Source organism: Oryctolagus cuniculus, chromosome 3 (genome assembly GCF_051225735.1).
Source record: "Oryctolagus cuniculus isolate XC-2025 breed Fujian yellow rabbit chromosome 3, ASM5122573v1, whole genome shotgun sequence".
Taxonomy (NCBI): Eukaryota; Metazoa; Chordata; class Mammalia; order Lagomorpha; family Leporidae; genus Oryctolagus; species Oryctolagus cuniculus.
In genome coordinates this window covers 73,096,323-73,120,874 of record NC_142869.1, presented here as the reverse complement: position 1 = coordinate 73,120,874, position 24,552 = coordinate 73,096,323, and the positions used below count along the sequence as shown (strand labels likewise).

The 24,552-nt window shown below is 42.3% G+C and overlaps 1 protein-coding gene across 3 annotated transcripts in view; it reads right to left on the bottom strand.

Moving 5' to 3' along the window:
• The window catches only part of STK39 (serine/threonine kinase 39), a 333,872-nt gene that overhangs the window by 63,285 nt on the left and 246,035 nt on the right, over positions 1-24,552 (bottom strand). For all 3 annotated transcript variants that reach the window (XM_089328246.1, XM_051848536.3, XM_051848534.3), the window contains exon 15: positions 5,696-5,748. In XM_089328246.1, the coding sequence (XP_089184372.1) occupies positions 5,696-5,748 (53 nt within the window). The remainder of the gene's footprint in view (positions 1-5,695; positions 5,749-24,552) is intronic.

The window sequence follows — 24,552 nt, the reverse complement described above, 5'->3', positions numbered from 1 at the left end:
TGTTATCTTCTATTTTAAGACTTTGTAAAGAGAAATTGATAAATTGCTATGTCCTCAAAAGAACTACTGCAGGGTTGGCGCCGTGGCTCACTAAGCTAATCCTCCGCTTTGCGGCGCCGGCACCCTGGGTTCTAGTCCCGGTCAGGGTGCCGGATTCTCTCCCGGTTGCCCCTCTTCCAGGCCAGCTCTCTGCTGTGGCCAGGGAGTGCAGTGGAGGATGGCCCAAGTGCTTGGGGCCTGCACCCCATGGGAGACCAGGATAAGTACCTGGCTCCTGCCATCGGATCAGCGCAGTGCGCCGGCCGCAACGCGCTGGCCATTGGAGGGTGAACCAACGGCAAAAGAAAGACCTTTCTCTCTGTCTCTCTCACTGTCCACTCTGTCAAAAATAAAAATAAAAAATAAAAAAAAAAGAACTACTGTAAGTGTATTTTCCCATAGGAGACACTTAGGGTGTGTGGCCTTCTGATATTCTCACAAACATCCAGAACTGTCGCTGGATAAGAAGAAATCAACTAAGCAGCCTGTAACAATTCAGATGGAGGTTTGACATGAGTGTCTTGCAAATCCAGGGAGTCCTGGTGATGGAATCAAACTAAATCTAAGCTCAATTACAGTTTGTCATGCCAAAAGCCACCTTCAACATACCTTGGTTTCTTTACTTAACCTGTGCTTCAAACTTGGTGAGTACAAGTGAGCGAGTGTGTGTGTGCGTGCGCGTACAGTGCGAAAGCATGTGGCCAGAAGTATATCTGTCTTATAACTCTTGAGTTCTAAAGCACAAGACTATGTGTCAGTGTCTGACACACCATAAGTACTCAGCAGACAGTAACTGGGATGTTGAGGCAGCACCCAGTGATCATCCGAAATACACTTAAACTCTAGTGCGCTTTTTTTCTTTCTAATATGCAGGGCTTTATTTCCAAATCTGCAACAAAAATTTGAGACTCAGCATATAGTCTCTATACTTCCAGGCAAATCGTGGTATTCCACGTTTTAATGATTCTGTTTCATAATAAGATCACAATGAAATGGAATAAAATTATGTTAAAGGCAAAGAAATGTATGGAAATCCTACTAAATTGTGAGATCCCATATGAGGTGAGCATGTCTTGGAACTTGTCCTTCTTGACAGAAGTACAAAAACAGCATATAGCATAAGAAAGTCTCTTCAGGATAAAATGATCTCATATCATCAATGGAGGACAGCACAGTGAAAAGCTCTGCTCCGAAGGGGATCAAGCTTTCTGAAGCTGCTAAAACGTTCAGCCTCAAAACCACTCTCAGCCCGGGATTTAATTAAGGTGTCTAACACACCTAGGAGGTTACCTCCACCTCTTCAGGACCAGTAAGATCTTACACCAGAGTAAGGGGCTTTACTCACAGAACGTAGTTGAAGACGGAACAATCAAAGCCACACTGGGGCTAGCCCTAAAACAACACCACAGTGACTGCCATTCCCAAGTGATCAAAGTGTACCATGTGTTCTGTTCTGCAGGTCTCTTGAGCACCAGGTGAGCCATATCCAAATGGCAAACAGGTCATACTGGGTGGCCGAACGGGAAATGGTTGATATTTCAGTATGTGCCAGTAGGCAGTAATTTGTATGCATGGAAGACATCAGTAATAGCTCAGAAATGAAATGTGAAATAATTATTTCATGTTTCACTGGTATTTTATTTTTTTTTCTTTAAGCTATTTAACATTCCTGGTTTGTAAACAGGTTAAATATTCATACGAAATGTCTGGCTTCCAGGGCATGCAGCAACATATTAAACACAAAGGGCCTTTCCTCCAATGGGGACAGAGGATATTTTATGTGTGTCTATTACACAGCTATTGCCGTCGACTTATTCACCTGAATTTGCAGCACAGACACGAGGTGTGCACACACAGACCATGTCTGTAGACCATGTCTGAAACAGCAGCAGCACTGGGATCCCAGCGGTGCAGTGAAAGACACACTGCCAAGCCTCTGCTGCTCAGGTGCACAGTGAGGGCCGGCTGCCCCCAGACAGCCAATGCCATGGTATCTGTCTGGGCAACAAAAGGCAGAGCCTCTGACTCCACCCCTTGGCAAATGAGGCTGCCAAAGCCAGTGCACGGGGTCCAGTAATGTGGACAATGTCATCTTATGCCCAGATTTCGTTTCTCAGTTGCCTGTTAAGAATTTAAGAATTTAAGTTGATTTTCACTGCCATAGTCCATTTTAAAAAATCAGATGAAAAGAAAACAACCTTAAAAATGGCATCTGTTCTTACCACTTACTGGACTGGAAATGTTTATTACATAATTACCACAGGACTGCCTGGTCAATATGTCTAGATTATGACAAAATAGATAGCTTTTTCATCATGCTAACTGGTGCTGTACAACTCTACACTGTCAGAGTCGGCTACGCTCAGACAGAAAAGACCGATTAGCAAGTTCATGAGAGTTTTACATACACTCATTTTGTAAAAGATAGTCTACTTTAATTCAAATATACTAGGAGTCATTAAATCTTGGCATTTAACAAGGACTGAGTCAGAGACCAGAGAGTCTATGGCCACCTTTGGCCCAGGAACAAATTTTGTTTGGCTGGCGGCATTTTTTGAAAAACTGAACCTAGCTGGGGGTTGTCTGTCCTTGAAGTTAAATTGCCACTTGGGATGTATCGCATGCCATTGTACCTGGGGGCTCAAGTCCTGGCCCTGCTGCCAAGTCCTGCTTCTTGCTAACACAGACCCTCGGAGATAGCAAGTGACATGTCAAGTGTAAACCACACAAAAGACCCGGGACCGAGTTCCCAGAATCTGGATTCAGCTTGTCAGTCCCAGCTGCTGTGGGCACATGAAGAATACATCAGAAAATGTCTTTCTCTGCCTCTCAATACAAACAGAAAAACCAAAGCTGAACATAAACCTATTTAGAAAGAACTCTACAGTTTCTTTTTTTTTTTTAACTTTTATTTAATGAATATACGTTTCCAAAGTACGAATAATGGATTACTATGGCTTCCCCCCCATACCGTCCCTCCCACCCACAACCCTCCCCTTTCCCACTCCCTCTCCCCTTCCATTCACATCAAGATTCATTTTCGATTATCTTAATATACAGAAGATCAGCTTAGTATACATTAAGTAAGGATTTCAACAGTTTGCTCCCACACAGAAACATAAAGTGAAAAATAATAGATGATTTTTTTTAATGATGATGAAATCAGATCAGACCTATTGTCATGTTTAATCCCAGTGAGAGTCAAGTTGGGAGTTGATAGTTTCTTTTCTTTTCTTTTTTTTTTTTTTTTTTTTTTTTTTTTTTACAGAGGATCAGTTTAGTATGCATTAAGTAAAGATTTCAACAGTTTGCACCCCCATAGAAACACAAAGTGAAATATATTATTTGAGTACTCGTTATAGCATTAAATCTCAATGCACAGCACATTAAGGACAGAGATCCTACATGAGGAGTAAGTGCACAGTGACTCCTGTTGTTGACTTTACCAATTGACACTCCTGTCTATGGCATCAGTAATCTCCCTATGCTCCAGTCATGAGTTTCCAAGGCTATGGAAGCCCCTTGAGTTCTCCGACTCTTATCTTGTTTAGACAAGGTCATAGTCAAAGTGGAGGTTCTCTCCTCCCTTCAGAGAAAGGTACCTCCTTCTTTGAAGACCTGTTCTTTCCACTGAGATCTCACTCACAGAGATCTTTTGCCAGAAAGAACTCTACAGTTTCCTGCAGCGTCCACCAGTCACTTTGGCTCCCGAGTGGGTGTGGGTTTGTGTCTCCTTGGAGGTGATAGAAACAAGCCAGTGAAGGCAGTTTCCTGGCCAGCCTACCAAGAAGTAAAAGCCTTGTCTTAACGATTCCCAAAATATTAGTAAATATAATTTAATCAAATTAAAATTTACATGACACTTTAATACATTAAAATGGAGGGTCATCAGCTTATATATATATATTAATAAATTTGAATGATAGAGACTAACATATTTTAGGAAATTATAGAATATAGAAATTGGGGATGTTTTGTGTACGTAAAAGTCTGATACCACAGGTCAGGGGAGACAGTTACATTCTCAGAAATATTAGAATCTAAGATTTACTCCCCTAGGTTACATAATTATACATTAAATAGTGGAAACAGTATCTATGCTTAAGATTTATTAATTTATTTGAAAGGCAGAGTGGCAGAGAAGGAGACACAAACAAAGCCTAAGATCTTGCATCCACTGGTTCATTTCCCAGATGGCTACAATGGCCAGGCATAGGCCAGGCCAAAGCCAGGAGCCCTGTTGGGTCTCCTATGTGTATAGCAGCAGCCCAAGCACTTGGGTCATATTCCACTGCTTCTCTAGTCCATTGGCAGGGAGCTGGATCAGAAGCAGAGCAACCAGGACTCAAAATGGCACTCTAATATGGGGTATTATGTACACATAGCAAGGGGCAGATTAACCTGCTGTGCCACGGTGCTGGTCCCTATTATTTTTTTTTAAAGTCTTTCTTTTTATTTTATTTTATTTTATTTTATTTTATTTTATTTTATTTTATTTTATTTTATTTTATTCGCAGGCAGAGTTAGACAGAGAGAGAGAGAAAGGTCTTCCTTTTCCATTGGTTCACCCCGCAAATGGCCGCTACGGCCTGTGCGCTGCGCCGATCTGAAGCCAGGAGCCAGGTGCTTCCTCCTGGTCTCTCATGCGGATGCAGGGCCCAAGCACTTGGGCCATCCTCCACTGCAGTCCCGGGCCACAGCAGAACTCGAAGAGGAGCAACCAGGACAGAATCCGGCGCCCTAACCAGGACTAGAACCCAGGGTGTCAGCGCCGCAGGCGGAGGATTATTAGCCTAGTGAGCAGTGGTGCCGGCCTTGGTCCCTATTATTTTAACAACTAGTCTTAGTCTTTGGAAACTCTTTGTGCTTATAGATGTTATTTATCCGTCAATTAATCAAGATTTCTTTTAAAAATTAATTTTATTTGAAAGATTATGTGTATATATATATATATATAAGGATTATACAGAATGATCAGAATGATCAATGATCTCCCATTAACTGTTTCACACCCTAGGGCTGAGCAGAAACTCAATCTGGGTCTCCCAAATGGGTGGCAGGGACACAACTACTTGAGCCATCACCTGCTGTTTCCCAGGATGTTCACAGCAGGAAACTGGAAGCAGAAGGGCAGCCAGGAAAAAAAACCCAGATACTTCACTATAGGATGTGGGTATCCCAAGTGGCATCTTAACCGCTGTGCCTAGCTCCTTTCCCTAATTAAGGCTTCTTGATGTTCCGCATGTCAGGCTCTCTTCCTGTAACTCGAAATGAGAACAGAGAGGCAAAGTATGTTACCTTTTCCTTATGCCATTGTTTGCTGCTCAGCCCTCAGTGGGACCACTGAATGTTCCTCATCACACTCATCACGGTTTCCTTAGACCTGCATTAGCATGCCGTGCTTACTGTCATGGCTGAGCTAATCCATCTAATTGATATGTGTATTACACAGTGCAGCACGTATCCCTGGGATCCACGCAGTCAGCAGTGGTTCAGGTAGGACTCTTCACAATTACCCAAAGTCTTTCCTTCCATCTCACAACATCCTTTTTAGATAAAGCAGCTTTGAATTGCAAATTATAACTACATGCTTGGTAAAATCAATTTCAGAAATGTTTCTTGTGGCAATAAAATAATAATTTCAATTAAAACTTACCTCTTCCTGGAGTAAACTCAAATCGTATGTCATTAAGTTCCTTTCTGGAGTTTCTGAAATGTATAACATATAGCACATTAAAATCTAATGAAGCAGAATTTAATCAAACTAAATGCATTCCAATTTTTATAAAATGTTATTACTAACACATAGATAGCATTTTACACTTCTGAGTTACCTGCAAATAATTCCTCAATTAGAAGACATAGTTATGATAATAATAAATGAAGATATCTATTTCATTGATTCACTGTAACTTACATGAATATGCTTATATCATAAAATCTCAAAAATAAAATGCTTATTTTATAAAATCTATACTACATCAGTTCATAATCAAATTACTTCTCAATTTAAAATTTCAGAAGTCTTTGGTCCAAAATAGATGATACCCAATGCTTTTTTCCTAAGAAAAAAAATCTTACTTATAAACTTTTATTTATATAAGGTCAATAAATTTCATGTATCTTTTATATACAGATTTAGAAGCATAGTGATACTTCCCACCTTGCCCTCCTCCACTCCCTCCTCCTTCCTTTCTTATTTTTTTAATTTTTACAATGACATACTTTCAGTTGATTTTATAATCATAAGCTTAACCCTCCACTAAGTAAAGAGTTCAACAAATAGTAAGAAGAACAAAACACTGTTCCTCAAGAGTATAGACAAGGGCTGTAAACAATAATCACATCTCAAAATGTCAATTTTGCTCATACATGATTTTTTTTTGTACTCTATTAGTTACCACAGAGCAGGGAAAACATGATACTTGTCTTTTGGAGACTGCCTTATTTCACTAATCATATCCCTGGGATCCACGCAATCAGCAGTCAACGGTTTCCAGTTGCATCCATTTTGTTACAAAGGACAAGATTTCATTCTTTTTTATGGCTGAATAGTATTCCATATTGTATGTATACATTTTCTTTACCCAGTCATCAGATGATGGACATCTGGGTTGATTCCGTATCTCACCTATTGTGAATTGAGCTGCAATAAACATGGGGGTACAGATAACTCTGTCATATACTGATTTCATTTTGTTTGGGTAAATTCCCAGGAGTGGGATGGCTGGGTTGCATGGTAGATCTATTTTCAGATTTCTAAGAAATCTCCATACTGTCTTCCACATTGGCTGTACTATTTTACACTCCCACAACAGTGTATAAGGAGACTTTTTTTCGACATCCTCGCCAGCACTTCTTGTTTCTTGATTTCTGTATGAGAGCCATTCTAACTGTGGTGAGGTGAAACCTCATTGTGGTTTTCATCTGCATTTCCCTGATGGTTAGTGATCCTGAGCATTTTTTCAGTGTGTCTACTGGCCACCTGAATTCCATCCTTTGAAAACTGCCTGTTCGTGCTATGAATAAATTTTATCAAATAATTCTAAAAAGTGAAACAGGTCAGAAAGTCTCAACGATACAGTTCAAGAAAACACTACAAAACACATTCAAGAAAATACTATAGACTATACATTTGTATGCAACAAAACACCTGGAACAGGGTATGCCTTAGTAGTGAAATTTTTTTATCTGAATTCTAGGAACTTCTGAATGTTGTGAAATTGTTCACTGAATATATAAAATCTATAAGTAAACATAAAATGCTTACATAAAGCTGTTTTTATATATATACTAATTCATTTAAAACATTAAATGACACCGTAGAGATAGGAAACAAATATCTAAGATACAAGGCGTTCTGTTTATTTGAATTCAAAGAAATGATAACAAGAGACAGGGAGCTATAAATAGAATAGTTTTTAAATTCTCAAAAGAACATTAAATTATTACAAGCAATTCTCAACAGATACTAGAATTCCAAGTTAGTAAAGATGCCTCAGGAAACTGTAGTGGAAAATATGAACTAGTAATTTCCATTAGAGCTCAAACATTAGCTCAGCCACTGAAAATGTCCATGACAGAGTCAGAAACAGTCTGCAGAGGCGTCCCTGAAAATCATCCTGCTGCTGCCAGGCCAGGCTGAGCAGAGCCTGTATGGTTCTCCAGTTGTAGCGCTCTGAAATGCTGTGGACTGTCTCCTGGTCCCTAGGAACAGTGCCAGATCACGAGGATGCTGGGCTTCAGACATTCTTCCAGTCTACAACCTGACCTCAGTTCTTTATGTCCTACCACATCCTACCTGCCACACTAAGTGCAGGGAGGCCCAGAAAGACGCAGAAGGCATGGTACAAACTCTTTTCCTCAGTGCCCAGAAAGGTGGGCCCAAGCCCATCACCTATCCACAAGTAACAAGGAGGAGTCGAGGGCTGAGAGCTCATGAGACGCCCAAGCCCAAACATGAACATTAGAGACCTTGAACTTTGCACCTCCCTCCTTGACTTTATCACCACTCCTTTTGGAGCCGGAATGGGACCAGGGGACTTCAGGAGACATGTGACACACACATGAAACTGCAGATAATTAACAGTTTTCAGAGATCATCTTGGAACACAGTCTAAGTAACTCTGCCCCAGGATGGGCTGTGCCAACAATCAGCCCCTACAGGGGAAGGACTGTCTACTTGTTGCATTGCTTAAGCAGCCGGAAGTTTCTTAATAAACTACCAGTGTCACCACTATGGATCTGGGGCTTTCATACATGAGTTCTTAAACTTCCTGGATTGAGGGGCCTCCTTTACATTCTTAAAAACTACTGAGGACCCCTATTTTCTTTTGTAGATGACAACTATAATGATTTACTCTATGAGAAATTGAAGCATTTATGTTAAAATATTTATTTATTTGAAACCAAAAATTAACCCATAACAGTTAACATAAAAATTTTTAAATGAATAAATTTTTCCTTTCCAAAAAAAAAATAAATCAGAAGAGTGCCTTAAATTTACATTTTTGTAAACTTCCATAACATCTGCTTTAGGATACATGGGTTTCTACACTTGCTTCTGTCATCTGGTACAAAGTCACATGTCATGCAGCCAGCCAACAAAAAAGTCTGTACATGTGTTTATGGAGGAGAACAGAGGAGGTAAAGTAACTTCTTTAATATTATTATAAAAAGAGATTAGTACTCATCAGCTCCCTTAAAAGTCTCTGTATCTGTGATTTTTATATCCATGGTTTCAACTAGCTGTGGAACAAAATACTAAAAAAAAAAATGCCCCTGTCTGTAGTGAACATGTACACGAGCATCTTATCACTATCCCCTGAACAACAGAATAACCATAGTGCATTAGGTGTTATAAATAACCCAGAGCTGACTTACAGCACACAGCAGTATGTACATAGGTTATGTGTAAATATTATCTTATTTTATAAAAGGCACTTGAAGGATTGTCTTGTGTAGGTTAAGCCACCAGCTGTGAGGCCCACATCCCATTCTGGTTCCAGTCAAGTATACTTTGCTTTCCACTCAGCATTTCTGTTACTGTGCCTGGGAAGGCAGCAGAAGATGGCCCAAGTACGTGGGGCTCTGACACCCATATGGGAGACCAGAATGGAGTTACTGGTTCCTGGTTTCAGCTTGGCTCAGCCCTGGCCATTGTGGCCATTTGGGGGAATGAATCAGCAGATGGAAAACATTTCTCTGCTTTTCTGCTTTTCATATAAATAAAAAATCTATTATTTAAAAGAAAGGGGGGTGGAGGACTTGAGAATCCATGGATTTTGGTATTTATGGAGTAATCTGCAACATTGCAGATACCAAAGATAATTGTACATAATTTGCATATACATAAAATCTCATTTGGTTCCAACAATCAGCACAACAGTCAGATGTGCACAGAAGTATTGCTTGTTATCCCCTTTTTAGGTGATCACATTCAATGGCTTTCCCAAATTTATAAATTTAATGAGTGTCAGAGTGTAAACTAATACTTACATACTGGAAATATTTAGTACAAACAGAAATGCTCATTTCCTTTCACATTTGAGAAAAAACAATACTGTCCAAGACCAGCAACCATTCATTTCTTCAATAGTTTTGTTTTTGTGTATTATATGTGAGCAAAGGTTATGTCAGAACTAAAATAGTCCAAGTTTTGTGCACTATATGTGAGCAAAAGATAAATTAGAATTAAAGTACTCCAACACAAAAAAAAATTACTAGGAAAGCAAATAATTATATTATACTTAGTAATATAATGATAGAAGCAGGAATAAAATGAATTGATTCAATACCAATTATGTCACTATTCCTGTCATTTTTTTTAACCAATCTAGTTTGTTCTGCTAAGGCCATGAAAAGAGTGGTATAAGAACTGTCCCCAGAATATCAATCTGCACATCCAAACTCATAATCTCTGTCTACAACAACTGTGATTCAAGTTACAGAGATTGCCTAGTCAAGCCATTCTTCTGCAACTCTCAACCCAAAACACTCACCTTTGAAAAGATCACAGTGATTGATTGTGAGTTGCAGACTTGTCCCATCAAGATGAAATATAGTTGGAAAAATGCCTAATTGGATCTAACTACTGAAGGCCATTCTTTTATAAAGAATTAATCTTTTCAGACGCATACTTAGCACCTTTAATTGAAAGTACATTTAACCCAATTGATATGGCACAAGACACTCTTGATTTTGAGGGCTAAAAATAGTTAGGATTTAAGGCTAGAAACTAAGTCTGTGCAACTTTAAGTCTGTGAAACAATAATAAAATTTGAGAGTTTTATTTTCAAACCCATTTCAAAACCCAGGCTGCCTTTGATAACTTAAAAAAAAAAAACTTTTTAATCTTGAAATACCTGAAATAAAAATTCTTGAATTGGTTAAGATATAAGCCTTTACTGCTCACTGTGTGCATATACTGCATAGAAAATACAAACGCCTAAGGGATCAGGTAGGAAATTTATTTTTTTTTAAATAGGTGGTACAGCTAAATGGTTTGAAAATGTTAAAGTGCAATAGGGTATTCTATAAAAATTAGCCTTCCCACTCCTGTCAGCCAAATAACTGGCTTCCTTCCCAGAGGCAATCAACATTTCAGGCTTTCCCTGCATTCTTCTGGAGATGGTTTATGCATATACTAGTGAAGACACACACCTATCTAATACAGATGGTAGCATACTGTATACATTGTTCTCTACTTTGCCAGTCTTTTAACTTAACAATATACCTTGGCATTTCTCCATATTAGTTCATAACTTTGTCATTCTTTTCTTTATAGCTATATACTTTCCTGCAATATGCTACAGCTTTTATTTTTTAAAAAACTGGTTCCCATTCTGTGAATAGATGGTTTCCAATCTTTCACTATTATAAACAATGCTTCAAAGAATAGCCTTGTTCTTATGTCATTTTTGCAGAAACATGAGCACAAAAATAAATTTCTGGAAGTAAATTGCTTGGTCAAAGGATATTCACATTTGCAATTTGATAGGTGTTGTCAAATTCCCCTTCATTTAAGTTGTACCAATTTATACTCTCACTGGCAATTTGTAAGCACCATTGAAGGAGCTTTAAATGAAAAAAAAAAAAAAAAAAAAAAAAAAAAAACCAAAACAGGAAGGGTATTAAAAAGCAGGGAGATGTGAGGACCTTGCCAGTCTGAAAGCTTTTCCCCCATTTAAAGGGGCAACTATGTTTCAGTGTCAGCTGATCATGGTTAGATACAGATATGGGCACAGTGTTGCTAAATATTCCAATTCTTTTTTTAGGGAAACAAGAAATCTGACGTTTTATATGAAAATTCAGTTATAACCCTTGATAATTTAGAATATTTTGACACTAAAGTGAGCCAGATTCAGTCTATTGTTGCCAATTAGTGAAGACAAATATAAAATATTCTGATATTAACACATAAACTTACTTCCGTGGGCAGTACAAGCATGCACAGATTTCTGAAATGGTTAAGAGTTCAGTGTTCTTTTTAAGGATCTACTAAAAACAGTCATATAAATAATGCATTGGTCCACAGAGAGAAGGAACAGGAGAAATTAATCATGGGCAAGAAAAGCAAGGCCACAGGAACTTAATCAAAAAGAAAATGTACTCTATAAACTTGCAGGGGTAGGTGTTTGGTGCAGCACTTAAGATGCCACTTGGGCTGCCCACAGCCCACACCAGAGAGCCTGGGTTTGAGTCTAAGCTCCACTCCCATTCCACTTTCCTGCTAACATATGGTCTGGAAAGCAGCAGGTGGATGGCTCAAGCAGTTGAGTCCCTGGCACCCATGTGAGAGACCTGAATTGAGGTTTCTGCTTATGGCTTTGGCCTCCAGCCCTGGCTACTGCAGGCATCTGAAGAGTTGTAGATGATAGATCTCCATCTTTTCGTCCCTCTGCCTTTTGAATAAGTAAAACAATCAAGAGGACAAATAAAAATTACAGAAATGTGTGACATGCTACCCCAGTAGTACTCAGAATGCTTAAAAACTTGGAGCTGATTTTTTTCTTCATTTTTAGTCACTGCTCTTCAGCATCACTGTTTGCTATGTCCATTCAACATGGTAAATCTAAAGATACAGACCAGCATACATAGGGTTTCTCTTTTCTGTTAGTTCATCTCCAAGTGATGCAGTGAACACTCACACAAGGCAGCTGGCTAAGAGGGTGGTAGGGAACACCTGAGTGCTCACGTGGCTCTTCCTGGTAGTGCACGTGAAGAAGGCAGATGCAGTGGAAGTATGTATTTCACAGGACACAGCATCTATCTGTGCCTCTTAATGTACCATGTCAGGAAAACCTGATGGAGTTACTGCTTCCTGGAGAGTGTCAAAGCCAAAATGCTAGCTCAGGAAGACTTGCAGTCTTTGGCTTCTCATTAACGTGTCTTGGCCCATGCCAACAAATGAATAGGGGCACACGGACCCTAAGAACCAGACCATTCATCGTCAAAGGCAGCAGAGGGAGTGTCTTGGCATGCACAGCCTCCAGCAGAGGCAAGCTGGAGAGCAAGGATGGAACACAGCTGTTTCTCCAGTTCAGCAGTGGGCAGGATGCTTCCCAGGGGTCCAGGAGCTGCTGCTGCCTTCCAAGCAGCAGGGAACTTCTCAGACACAGCCCTCTTCTGCTTTACTTTTCATCTGAAGTGTCAGCTTAGTGTGAGGCTGCTGGTATCCAAGGAATTCCAAAGGGCCTCCCATCCACGCCACTCCTGAAATGTCTCTCCCTGTCAGGAGCAGCATGCGAACCTTTCAACAGGCAGGACCAGGAACCACCCAGGAGCTCATTTGTAGCTCAGCCTGCCTCTGGTCCTGCTCTGGGGAGTGCACCACGGCTTGGGAGGAGCTGCAGACAAGGACAGCTGGCCAGGATTTCTCCCTGCAGGAGGGAGCTGGGAAGGAGGTGGAGATAATGAGAGCAGTACAAACAGAGGTCTGGATTCAAATCCACAAGCTACTTCTTCGGCCTTCTGTAAAATTTCCTTACCTGTGTATATGGGGGGGGGGGGGCAAGGGCAGAAGAAACAATTCCTAGCTGCTATGGTCTGTTTATGTCTGAAAATATGCATGCACTGGAGGCTTACTGCTGGTGCTGGGAGGCAGGGACTAATGGGAAGCGTTTGGGTCATGAGTGCTCCAACCTCAGGAATGGACTGGTGCCAATTATAAACGGGCTCGAGGCTGCAAATCTGCTCTCCTGCTCCTTCCGCCTCTCTCTGCCCTTCTGCCATGGGATGATGCAGTCAGAGGGCCCTTGCTGGCTGGTGACCCCTCAGCCTCAGACTTCTTGGCCTCTAGAACCATGAGCCATTTTCTTCGTCATAAATCACTAGACCCTGGCATTCTGTTCTAATATCACAGAATGGATGAGGCAGCAGCATTTACCATGTGCTGGTGTGTGCTTGGTGTTCTACGTGTGTTCTCTCATTCCATGCTCCAAGTAACCCTTGATGTAGGGACTACCATTACCTTCTGAGATTTCATGGACAAGAAAACAGAGGCTCAGAAAGGGTAGAGTGTATTTCCCACATCAGATCTGAACAGCAGAGCTGAATTAAATCTACAGCTTCATCAGTGTGATCCGTAATCTTCAGGGCACATCCCTCACCTGGGGCACTGTTTGCTTTAATGCTTGGCTCACCCACTAACAAGTTCCAAACCCCAACTCCACCTCGCCTGGCTCACTAGTAGATGCACAGGTAGTGTCTGCTGAGTGAAAAGGTGGGCAGACGCATGCAGGGTTTCCAAGTCTGGCTTTTATGGAGATCTCTCCCTTGGCCTCAACTGACACTACTTTCTCTAGGTCTTTTCCAGTTCCCCACAGCTGCCCTTTCTCTGTGTGTCCCAAACACTCCTCTGTCTCTTCCTGCCTGCCCCTCAAGGTTAAATTTCCATCTTCCTCAATCCTCTCCTCTCACCCTCCCCCTGGAGATGAATAAGTCCAAATCCTTAACTCAACCCCAGGTACTTCCCCAGAGCTATAGATCAATGATCCACCCACCTATACATAGGGTGTCTACCCACACAATGTCCTGCACAGACACCAAAAGCCTCAGCTTACCCAAAATGGAAGGCACTGCCTTTCCTCTCCAATTCACTTCTCTCCCTCTGCCTTAGGTTAGTAACTGATGACAGCTAACTACGGAGACTTGTGGGTTCTACCTCTTTGGGAATTCTCAAGTCACCTGTTTATCTAAGACATCACTACTACTGGCCAAGGTCAGGTCGCTATCACCTTCCACAGATCAGAAGAAATGATTTAGCTGCCACCTGCAATGCTAGCATCTCCTATGAGCACCAGTTCAAGTTCCCCACTTCAGATCCAGCTCCCTGTTAATGCGCCTGGGAAAGCAGCCAAAGATGGCCCAAGTGCTTGGGTCCTTGCCACCCACATAGGAGACCTTGGTGGAGTTCCTTGCTCCTGGCTTTGGCCTGGCTTAGCCTTGGCTGTTGTGACCATTTGGGGAGCAAGCTAGCAGATGAAGATCCCTCTCTTTCTCTTCCCCTCTCTTGGTACCTCTGCCTTCTAAATAAATAAACAAATAAACCTTAAAAAGAGAGGAAGAAATGGTTAATGAACCAAGCATTTATACACACTCACACACAGCTACATATATACAGAGACTGCTACAGGGAAACCTAAAGTTGCACAGCAAAAGGAAAGAGGGCACTAAAGGTTGGTAGAGTTATTGCTCAGAGTGCGATCCTGGGCAGATAAATGTGAGGACCAGGAGAAAAGCTGCTATTCCTAACAAGACAAGAAAAGTGATGCCAACGGAACAAGCTGAAGGAGACGGCAACACTGGGCCAGAAACAAGGGAATCTGGAAGAGAAAGCAGCGGCTTCCTGGGGCCAGGCGGAGGGTGCTCAGAGGCAGTGTTCCAGTTCCTCTCTGGCCTTTCCTACAGTGGGGGCAGGGTGCATATCAGTGAACTGGGAAGCCTGAAGCACTGGAGTCACGGGTCACCTGAGCTCAACTTGCAGTTTGGCCACTCAGGAGCTCCCATGGCCAACACCCCCTTCCTTCTGCACCAGAAGGGGGAAGTGACACTTCCCTTACAGATGCAATGAGCTGTGAGAAAACATGGCGGGAGCTCCTTGGCACCTGCTACGGGCACTGCTAGGCCTGGCACTTTCAGGAAGGCAGAGACGGGGGCAGGGGGAGAGGGGAGTCATGGTTCCAGTCCTTGAAGAGTTTACAATCCTCCCAGAGACTGACAGCTGGCATACAAAACTACGGGGGAAACCCACTGTAAATAAACGCTTTAAAGACAGGAGTAGGGAAGGGCACACTGGGTTCACTCAGAGGAAGGCCTATTTTCCTTCTCTCGGCTCTCACTCGAGTTCATCCTTCACACTTGTGTCAAATTAATCTTGCTCTAAGGTAGAGGTCCAATCACAAAATCATACAGTTTTACAATAGGAACGGGCCCGAGGTCACCCAATCCATTTCCCTCACTGCTCGGGTGAAGAATTGAAGCCAAGGAGATTAAGTGGAGTGCCTAAGATTACACAGTTGGCTAATTCACTCAACACCCCATAAATCCCTATTGATCACGTACTAGGAGTCAGGCCTACTCTAGAAACCACGAATGGCAGGCATGACGCTCAGACACGGGGCCAGAAACTTATAGAGCGGTGCTCTTTAGTCGAGGTTGGTGGTTCTCAGACTGCAGGCAGTTCAAGTGAGGTGCAGGGAAAGTGGTCTCCTCCCAGTTATAATCCTACCCCCAGGAAGAATCACCACGTGCAGTGAGAGACGTCGTAGACGGGACAGGGTTGCATGTGAATGCACTAAAATGGGAGGAAAGGTCCAGAGGCATGCGTGCCCCACCACTCTGTCTAAAACTCAAGCTCTCCTAGAAGTTGTATCTCCACATGGTACACACCCTATATCCATAGTCTAAGAGCAGGAACTGAGCCACATACCTAACCTGCCCACCAACTTTTGCCTTTGTGTGTGTGTGTTTTTTTTTTTTTTTTTTTTTGGACAGAGTGGACAGTGAGAGAGAGAGAAACAGAGAGAAAGGTCTTCCTTTTCCGTTGGTTCACCCCCCCAAGTGGCCGCTATGGCCAGCACACAGCACTGATCCGAAGCCCGGAGCCAGGTGCTTCTCCTGGTCTCCCATGTGGGTGCAGGGCCCAAGGACTTGGGCCATCCTCCACTGCACTCCCTGGCCACAGCAGAGAGTTGGCCTGGAAGAAGGGCAACTGGGACAGAATCAGGCGCCCCGACCGGGACTAGAACCCGGGGTGTCAGTGCTGCAGGCGGAGGATTAGCCTAGAGAGCTGTGGTGCTGGTCATGCCTTTGTGTTTAACTTGCCTCAAAAGTCTTTTGCATTAGTGAATTTTCTAAATATATGAAAACTCCTTTCAGCCTTGTACCCCCATATTCTCAGAAATATGCTCCAGGCCTAGAAAATACTAATATAAGTTTCTGGAATCCTGGATTCTAGTCTACATCAAACCATAAAACACACAGTTCAAGATCAAAGTCCATTAGGTCAGAGACTCACACTGTTCCCTTAACCAAAAGAACATGAGCAGTCACTGATATACACTGATATACACACCCATGTATGCACACATACATGCCTGGTTTTCTCAAAATAAAGTGTCCTGATATAACGAATAGAATTTGGCCTCACACAATGGTTTTTTGTAGATGTTTCTGCAACTAGAACCTCAGGCTTAGGACTCTGATGCTTCTCAATGGCTTGACCCATTTAGATTTGTAGCATGTAGGTAGCTGTCTGGTCACCTATGACTTTACTCAGCTCACACCCACATTAGAGGTATGTATAAAAAGCCACACATGTGAAATGTCTGGTGCTCAGCACAGTTCTGAAACTTAGGAATAAGTCACATGCAAAAACATTATCATAAATAATGGCCTTTCCTATGTTAAAAAAAATTGAGTTTCCATCTGGAAATAATGCAAACTAAGTTAGGGTATATTTCCTTAGACAAAAACTTGTTGAAGAGCCCTGTGCTTGCCAACAGGTTTTGTTTTCAATAGCATATAATACTTTTAAAAATTATGTGGAATGGAGGGTAAAGCTGCCACCTGCAGTGCTGGCATCCCATAAGGGCACAAATTTGAGATCCAGATGTTCCACTTCCAATCCAGCTCTCTGCTATGGCCTAGGAAAGCAGTAGAAGATGGCCCAAGTCCTTGGGCCCCTGCATCGCTGTGGGAGATCTGGATGAAGCTCCTGGCTTCAGATTGGCTCAGCTCCAGCCGTTGCGGCCATTTGTGAACCAGCAGATGGAAGACCTCTCTGTCTCTATTTCTCTTGCTCTCTGTACTCTGCCTTTCAAATAAATAAAAAAATCTCTAAAGAAAATTATGAAAAGTACAAAGAATACTAAAATGAATATGCATAAATCTACTGTAGAAAATTTTTAAATGGCAATATTCTGTCTCATTTACTTCAGAGCTGAATGTGAAAAACTTCAATAATATCATACCTACACTGCACAAAATCAATACTGTTACAGCCCTGCTACAGTAAATAACAAGTGTACAGCTATCCTGCAAGGACTCTGCTTCCTGTCAATACTGTAGAACCATGCTTCTATTTTCCTGTGTAGCAAGGAGTCCCTTCCAGTGTTTAAAATGTCCAGAGAGGGAAAGCAGAAGATGGCCCAAGTGCTTGGGTTTCTTCCCCCACATGGGAGATCTGTGACAAACTCCTGGCTCCTGGCTTTGAATTAGCTCAGCTCTGACCATTGTGGCCATTTGCAGAGTGAACCAGCGGATGGAGAAGACCTTTCTTTCTGTCTCGTCCTCTGTCTATAACTCTGCCTCTCAATAAAACCTTTAACAAAAAGAATGTCCAGTGAATACAATTATTGAACTTACTTTTACCAGTAAGGCACAGAGGAAATGCAGTGATCACATAAAAGCTATACTATACTGGTGTGCATGGCTAATGAAGCAGAAACATGGTAGTCTGGTCAAAGTGCATCCGTTTGTTTTCCTTTGTCAGTATAAAACCAGGGTTCATCAACATCACTTATGCCTGTAAGTTTAGGGTGTGCTGGGCTTTCCAGAAGAAGATTCATATCCAAGGATGTTTCCATGGTGGTTAACTCTTCAGTGCATGAGGCTCCTAAGCCAACCTGTGACAGGAGTGCAGAGGTGCATCGAAGGCATGGATGTAAGACATGTCCATCTGGGATCTAAAACTCATGCAGTCATAGGTGTATTTGCACAGACTGATAAAATACAAGGGGAGGTGCGTGGGCTGCACATATCTGCAGCATTCCAGGATAATGGAAGCTTATTTCTTTAAGGCACAAACCAGTGCAAACTCTAATTGTGATGGACAATTATCACCTTCTTTGCCTGCTGTTTATCTGGTTTATTTAATTCTTGCAAAAAGAATGTTAGTTTTGAAATTAAGACAAATGTATAACTGAACATTTGTTTATTAGCAATAACAGAAATTAAAGGGAACACAGAAAGAAATATTGGCACATTCTTGGGATGTCAGTTACTCCAATCAAGTACTGATTTTGGCTTTGTCTGCTTGCAGCTAAAGCAGAAAAGGGCAACTACTGCATGGTACATTCTTTCTTAACTAAAAAAGAAACATGAAAGGCAGACTTTTTTCTCTTGGCATTAAGTTCAAGGAGAAACTTTTTATGGAAGCTCGTTTATAAGGGACATTGAATAATGTCTTCAACTCCAGGTTGTAAAAGATAGAAGCTTTTTTTTTTTTCATATAAATGTCTTCAACTATATGATACAAAAGATGGAAATTGCTTCTCCTGGGTGCTGAAGGCACCGTCCTAAATCTTACCTGACTGATGGCACTTCTGCGAGGAGCTGAAATAACACAGGCACGCTGCACTGCTTCCTGATGGTTCACCTCAGCAGAGGGAGCTCCAAGAACAGGCAGAAAGGGACGGTCTCTCTACACACTCCTTCCCGGGGCCCCAAAAGCGTCTCGGTCAAGTTTTACAGTGCGCGATTTCAGGACTGCATTCTGGGGTGAGTTTTGGAAGGGGTTTGATGGTCCATGTATTGATTAAACATAGATCTTTCCCTTTAACTAAAGCAGCTGTGGGAAGCAGAAGTAACATCCTGCCTGAACAAGTGACAGGAGACTGACATTATGTACTTTTCCCCCAGAGAGTAGGTTCACTAACACCGAAGAGAGGTGGGTGCCGGGTGTCTGAGTTCCCCAAGGAAGCTTTGTGTGTGGCCCAGAATTGTACTACTCATACAAATCCCCAAACTCCATAGCTTTAGAACACAGAGGGCTCAGTTTTGCTTCAAGGTCTGAAAGAGCAGGTGCTGCTAATCAAGTGAGTTAACCATAAGAGAACTTTGGTGTAGCCACAACAGTATAGAGAGGAAGGACAACAATACAGTCTTTACATGCTAGTGGTGCAATTACTGAAAGAAGCCCACTTTACATGAACTTCCTTCATCCTGTAATTTTACCATTAATCACATGTATAATCAAATCCACAGTAAGTTATGTTAAAGATCAGCAAAGTTAAAGGCAAAGCGATCACCTGCAACTCGGTTTCAAATATCCACCCCCAGAGGTGGGGAGGCCTTCCGAGCTGACCTCAACGTGGCCTGGCCTGCTGCCTCTGGTTCTAGCATCTTTTCTTCTTCAAATAAACTTTGGCAAATTAAAAAAAAAAAAAAAAGAGGAGAAAATGAAATGATGCAGGACTACTTAACGGGCAGTGCTGAATCAGTTATCCTCTCGATGATAACTGCAAGAAGGGGAGCAGGGAAGCCGAGCCGCTCTGATGGTGTTTGGACACCCACATCTCCTATCAGAGCACTTGGGTTCAAATGCTGGCTCTACTGCTAATTCTGTTCTTGATAATGGGTATTCTGAGAGGCAATATACGATAGTTCAAGTAGTTGGAACCCTGTCACACAAACACAGGAAACCAGCCTGCCTCAACCTGGGCAGCTGAAGCCACATAACAAATGAACCAGTATGGGACCTCTCCATCTGTCTTTCTCTTTTCCTTGCTCTGCTTCTCAAATAAATAATACTTAAAAAAAAAGAAGAAATGCAATCAAAATCTTCCCTGGCTTTTCCATATAGATACAAAAGATAGCAAAAATGTAATGCTATGAAATTGAGCAAGGATTTTCCCTTTTGACCTATTTCAGAGAAATAGCCTATAAGTAATCCATTTGCAAACCAGAATAGACAAATATTGGATAATACTATAAATCTTCAAGTTAGACTTCTTTGAAATTACTCCAGCACATCACTATTCATAAAACATACAACTGCATAAAAAACCATTTTTACTAGACATTTGATAGGCTGTCAATGCCATCAGAAGGAAACATATATATGAGAGCCTATCACAGCACACTTGTCAGGAGTCAGGATTAGGAGAAGACTTTTCTTCAGAAATGATGTCAAAACAAAACCAAAGAATGCAAAATATTCTCTCAAAGCAAAAAATAAAAAATGCAATCTGCTTGTTTTGGGGGCTTGGGTTTATAGGATTCTCTAATGCCTTAACACTCACGGTGTTGGAAAAGCATGACTCCCTCCAGCCTGCGCTGGAGAAGATTACAGTGGGCCCAACAACAGTGCTTGATAAGTTTCCTTTAGGTTAACAAATCCAAAAGGGGTCTGGGTATGAGAAGGAACACAATCTGCATAACTGGATTAAAAATAGAGACAAATACTTGACACTGTTTCCAGGTAGGTTTTGCAAAATCTGTTATCTTTTTCAATGTGAAGATTCCCACAAGTGAGGGATGGGGATGCAAAAGCTCAGTCTTGTCTGTTGCCCAGGGATGCTCTTATTAACTGCAAAATGGTTCAAAAATAGGCCTCCGGCAACACCTTTTCCCTTCTGATTTTGAGTTGCACCATGTTTCCCTAAAATGGGTATGCTGAGGTCATAACCCCTAGCACTTCAGGATGCCAACACTGCTGCTCACTTGGCTAATGCTATGCCTGCGGCGCCAGCACCCCAGGTTCTAGTACCGGTTCAGGCACTGGATTCTGTCCTGGTTGCTCCTCTTCCTGTACAGCTCTCTGCTGTGCCCAGAGTGCAGTGGAGGATGGCCCAGGTCTTTGGCCCTGCACCCACATGGGAGACCAGGAGGAAGCACCTGGCTCCTGGCTTCGGATCGGCGCAGCACGCCGGCCGTAGTGGCCACTTAGGGGGTGAACCAACGGAAAAGGAAGACCTTTCTCTCTGTCTCTCTCTAACTCTGCCTGTCAAAAAAAAAAAAAAAAAAAAAAGATTAAGGTAAAATGAAGCCATTAGGGTGAGGCCTGATATGAGCACATCAGGACACAGACATGAACCTATACAGAGGAAAGATCAAGCCACAGAGAGGCCATTGGAGAAACAAAACCCCTGAAACCTTGAACCTGGACTTCCAGGCTCCAGAACTGAGAGAAAATGAATCCCCATTGTCTGAGGTCCCCAGCCTATGATACTTTGTTATGGCAGATCTGGGAAACTAACACAGCACCTGATTCTGACTGATCTTTAAAGTCAACATTTGTCCCTTTTTGGCAAAAACTAAAATTGCTCTTAGCCTTTGGAGCACAAATTTATCATACTCATTATCACAATGGCTTGGGAATAAAACATCCCTTCAATGCTCCCAAACGAACAATAAATAAATAAATAAAAATGACATCAGTCACTTGGCATAGAAATCAAGCCATCCAAACTGGAAAATTCCAAGTACATGAAGGTTGTTAAAATGGAAAAGCCCTGGGTTTCTTTGTGAAGCTGAGTGAAGGTGAGCTCCAATGTGAAGGGCAGACGAGTGTAGGAAAGCCTCATTCTAAACACTCACAATGATAGTTTGCCTATATTTATAAGCACCTGCCACGTGATCATCAGAGAACAAAACTGGCTTTTATAGGAGTCATGGAATCCACATTTTAGAGCAGCTACAACTCACAGGGTGATGACTTTGAGAAAATACATTTGAGATTGCTGAGTAAGCAACCCCCATGTGTGTTAAGTGCCCCACAAAGTGAAGGACTTAATGGACTATGGGGACAGTGCATTTTTCTTGTCTAAGAATTGCTGATTAAAAAAAATGCTCTACTCGAAGATGAGTTTTTTCAGTGTGAGTGACATTTATTCCAGGCTAATGACGTCTGACAAGTTTTGAAGAATAACTTAGCTTTCTTGACCTCTTGACTTAAATAAAAACTTAATAAAGGAGGTCAGCCTGGATAAAGAAGAGTTCTCACTCTACAGATATGCACATAGAAGGTACCTTGCAAACAATTTGCTACCAGCTTCTGTATACCACATCCATAGATGTGTTTTTCAGCAAGGAGGTTAAAAAGTCCCCCTGGGACTGGGAAGTGGGCAGAGATTGAGAAGAAAAGGCCAGCACAGCCCTTTCCCAAATGGTTAATGTAACAGTAAAGCTTCCCTCTATCAGTTTGAGGCAAAAATCAAATAGCCATTGATTCTTTGTCAACTTTAATTTAATCTAGGAGAGCTATTTGCTTTTTTTTTTTTTTTTTAGAGGCAAGGTGCTAAGTGTCCATTACAAAGATAAAGGCATTGGTAAAGGTGAGCATTATGAGCCTTTTGAGTGAACACACAGAATTCAGAGGACGGCTCAGAGGAGCTGCCATGTTCCCTGCTGTCTCTTCTCTAGAGCCTCCCATAGCGCCTGGCACATAAAGAAGTTGTCACTAAATAGTTAAGAGATTTAAGTATTCCAGGGTACAACATTCTTTCTTACCAGCTGCATGCCACTGTATGACATCTAAGCACACTTGATGAAATCCCAAGGTTTGGAAGTTATCAACCCCAAATACATAGCCACCCCCACTCTCTGCTGCAAAAAACATTTCTAGGCTGAAGGTATTTCAGCTGCTACATGGGTCAGATGGACAGAATGATGGACAGAATTAGATGCCACACTAGGAGTGAAGCTGGGAAAGGCAAACAGGATCTGCTGTACTGAAGAGATGTCTGGCCAAGAAGCTGGTCTTCAGGAGCAGCAAGCCAGGGGACTCAACCTAGACGAGACTCAGTACATATTCAGTACATGCCTGAAGCTGCCCTGCACTACGTACCAGGTACGTACCAGGTAATTTTCCAAATGCCTGCAGTAGCTGGGGCTGGGCCAGGCTGAAGCCAGTAGCCAGAAACCCAACAGAGGTCTCCAACATGAGTATCGTGCTGCTGATGAATTCCCTGTGCACGGAGCTTCAGTTCTAACAGGTGCAATATACTCATTTGCATATTGAAGGCAAAGAAGTACAGCACCTTACAACTGCCTCTGTTCTGCTTCCTCTCTTATTCTCTCCTCAAATTCTCTGAGTTGTTCTAAAAGAGAGAAAACAACAACAACAACAACAACAACAAAAAACCACTTTCCTGCCAGGTCACTCAGCCTGTTACAGCTCTGTTTATGAAGAACTGAAGATAACATCTTGAGGTTACAAACAGATTGTAGCCTATGGGCAGTTTGTTAACTTTCCAAGACTTCGTACCTTCATCTGCAAAATCTGGGAGTCCCCACAACTCTACTTCATGACATCATTAAGATTAGGTGACAGGAAGCAGGGACAGTGCCTGGCACACAGTAAGCACTCGGACAGGAGTTAGGTAACACCAACAATAAGACATGCAATGGTCAGCCCATCAAGTTCTACACATCAGCTCTCTACCCCAGCATCTTTACTTTCTCCTCCCATCATCTAACCTCAGCGAGAGTGCTAGCATCACATGCTCCACAGTCCACCAGTAGCTCCTAACCATATATATCCCAACGCACAAGCAAAGATCTCACAAGGGACATGCCTCTATACCTCCTCAAGAATGCTGGTGTTGGGGCTGGCATTGTGGTATAAAGGGGTAAGCTGCTTCCTCCAATGGCGGCATCCATTGCATGGATGGTTCCATTCCTCACTGCTCTTTTATGATCCAGTTCCCTGCTAATGCGCCAGGGAAAGCAGCGGAAGATGGCCCAAGTACTTGGGCCCCCATGCTCACATGGGAGGCCCAGATGAAGCTCCTGGCTCCTGGCTTTGGTTCAGCCCCACTCCACCTACTGCAGCCATTTGAGGAGTGAGCCAGTGGATGGAATATCTCTTTCTCTCTCTCCCTCTATCTCTGTTAACTCTGCCTTTCAAATACATAGATGAATCTTTAAAAAAAAAATGCTGGTATTGCTTCAGTGACAGGTGTGCAGGGTGGCATTCTCCAGCTAGGAGACAGAAACAGATCGTATCATCTCCAAGCCAGATCAGGAAACCTTAATAATTGCGCGAGAGAATCTGAGGATCCTCCAGACAATTCACCCCACACTTCTTTATGAGTAAATATTTGGTGATCTTTGATCAAGTCAAAGACCACCATTTATGTGTGGTTATGAACTTAGAGCATGCCGAAGTTATGTAACCCTGCCTGCCAGAGCCGGGGAGCTCCCCAAGAATGGAGACAGAAAGAGCACCCAATTCACTGCTGGTCTGGCCAGCATTTCTGGCACCATCTTCCCTCACACCACCAGACG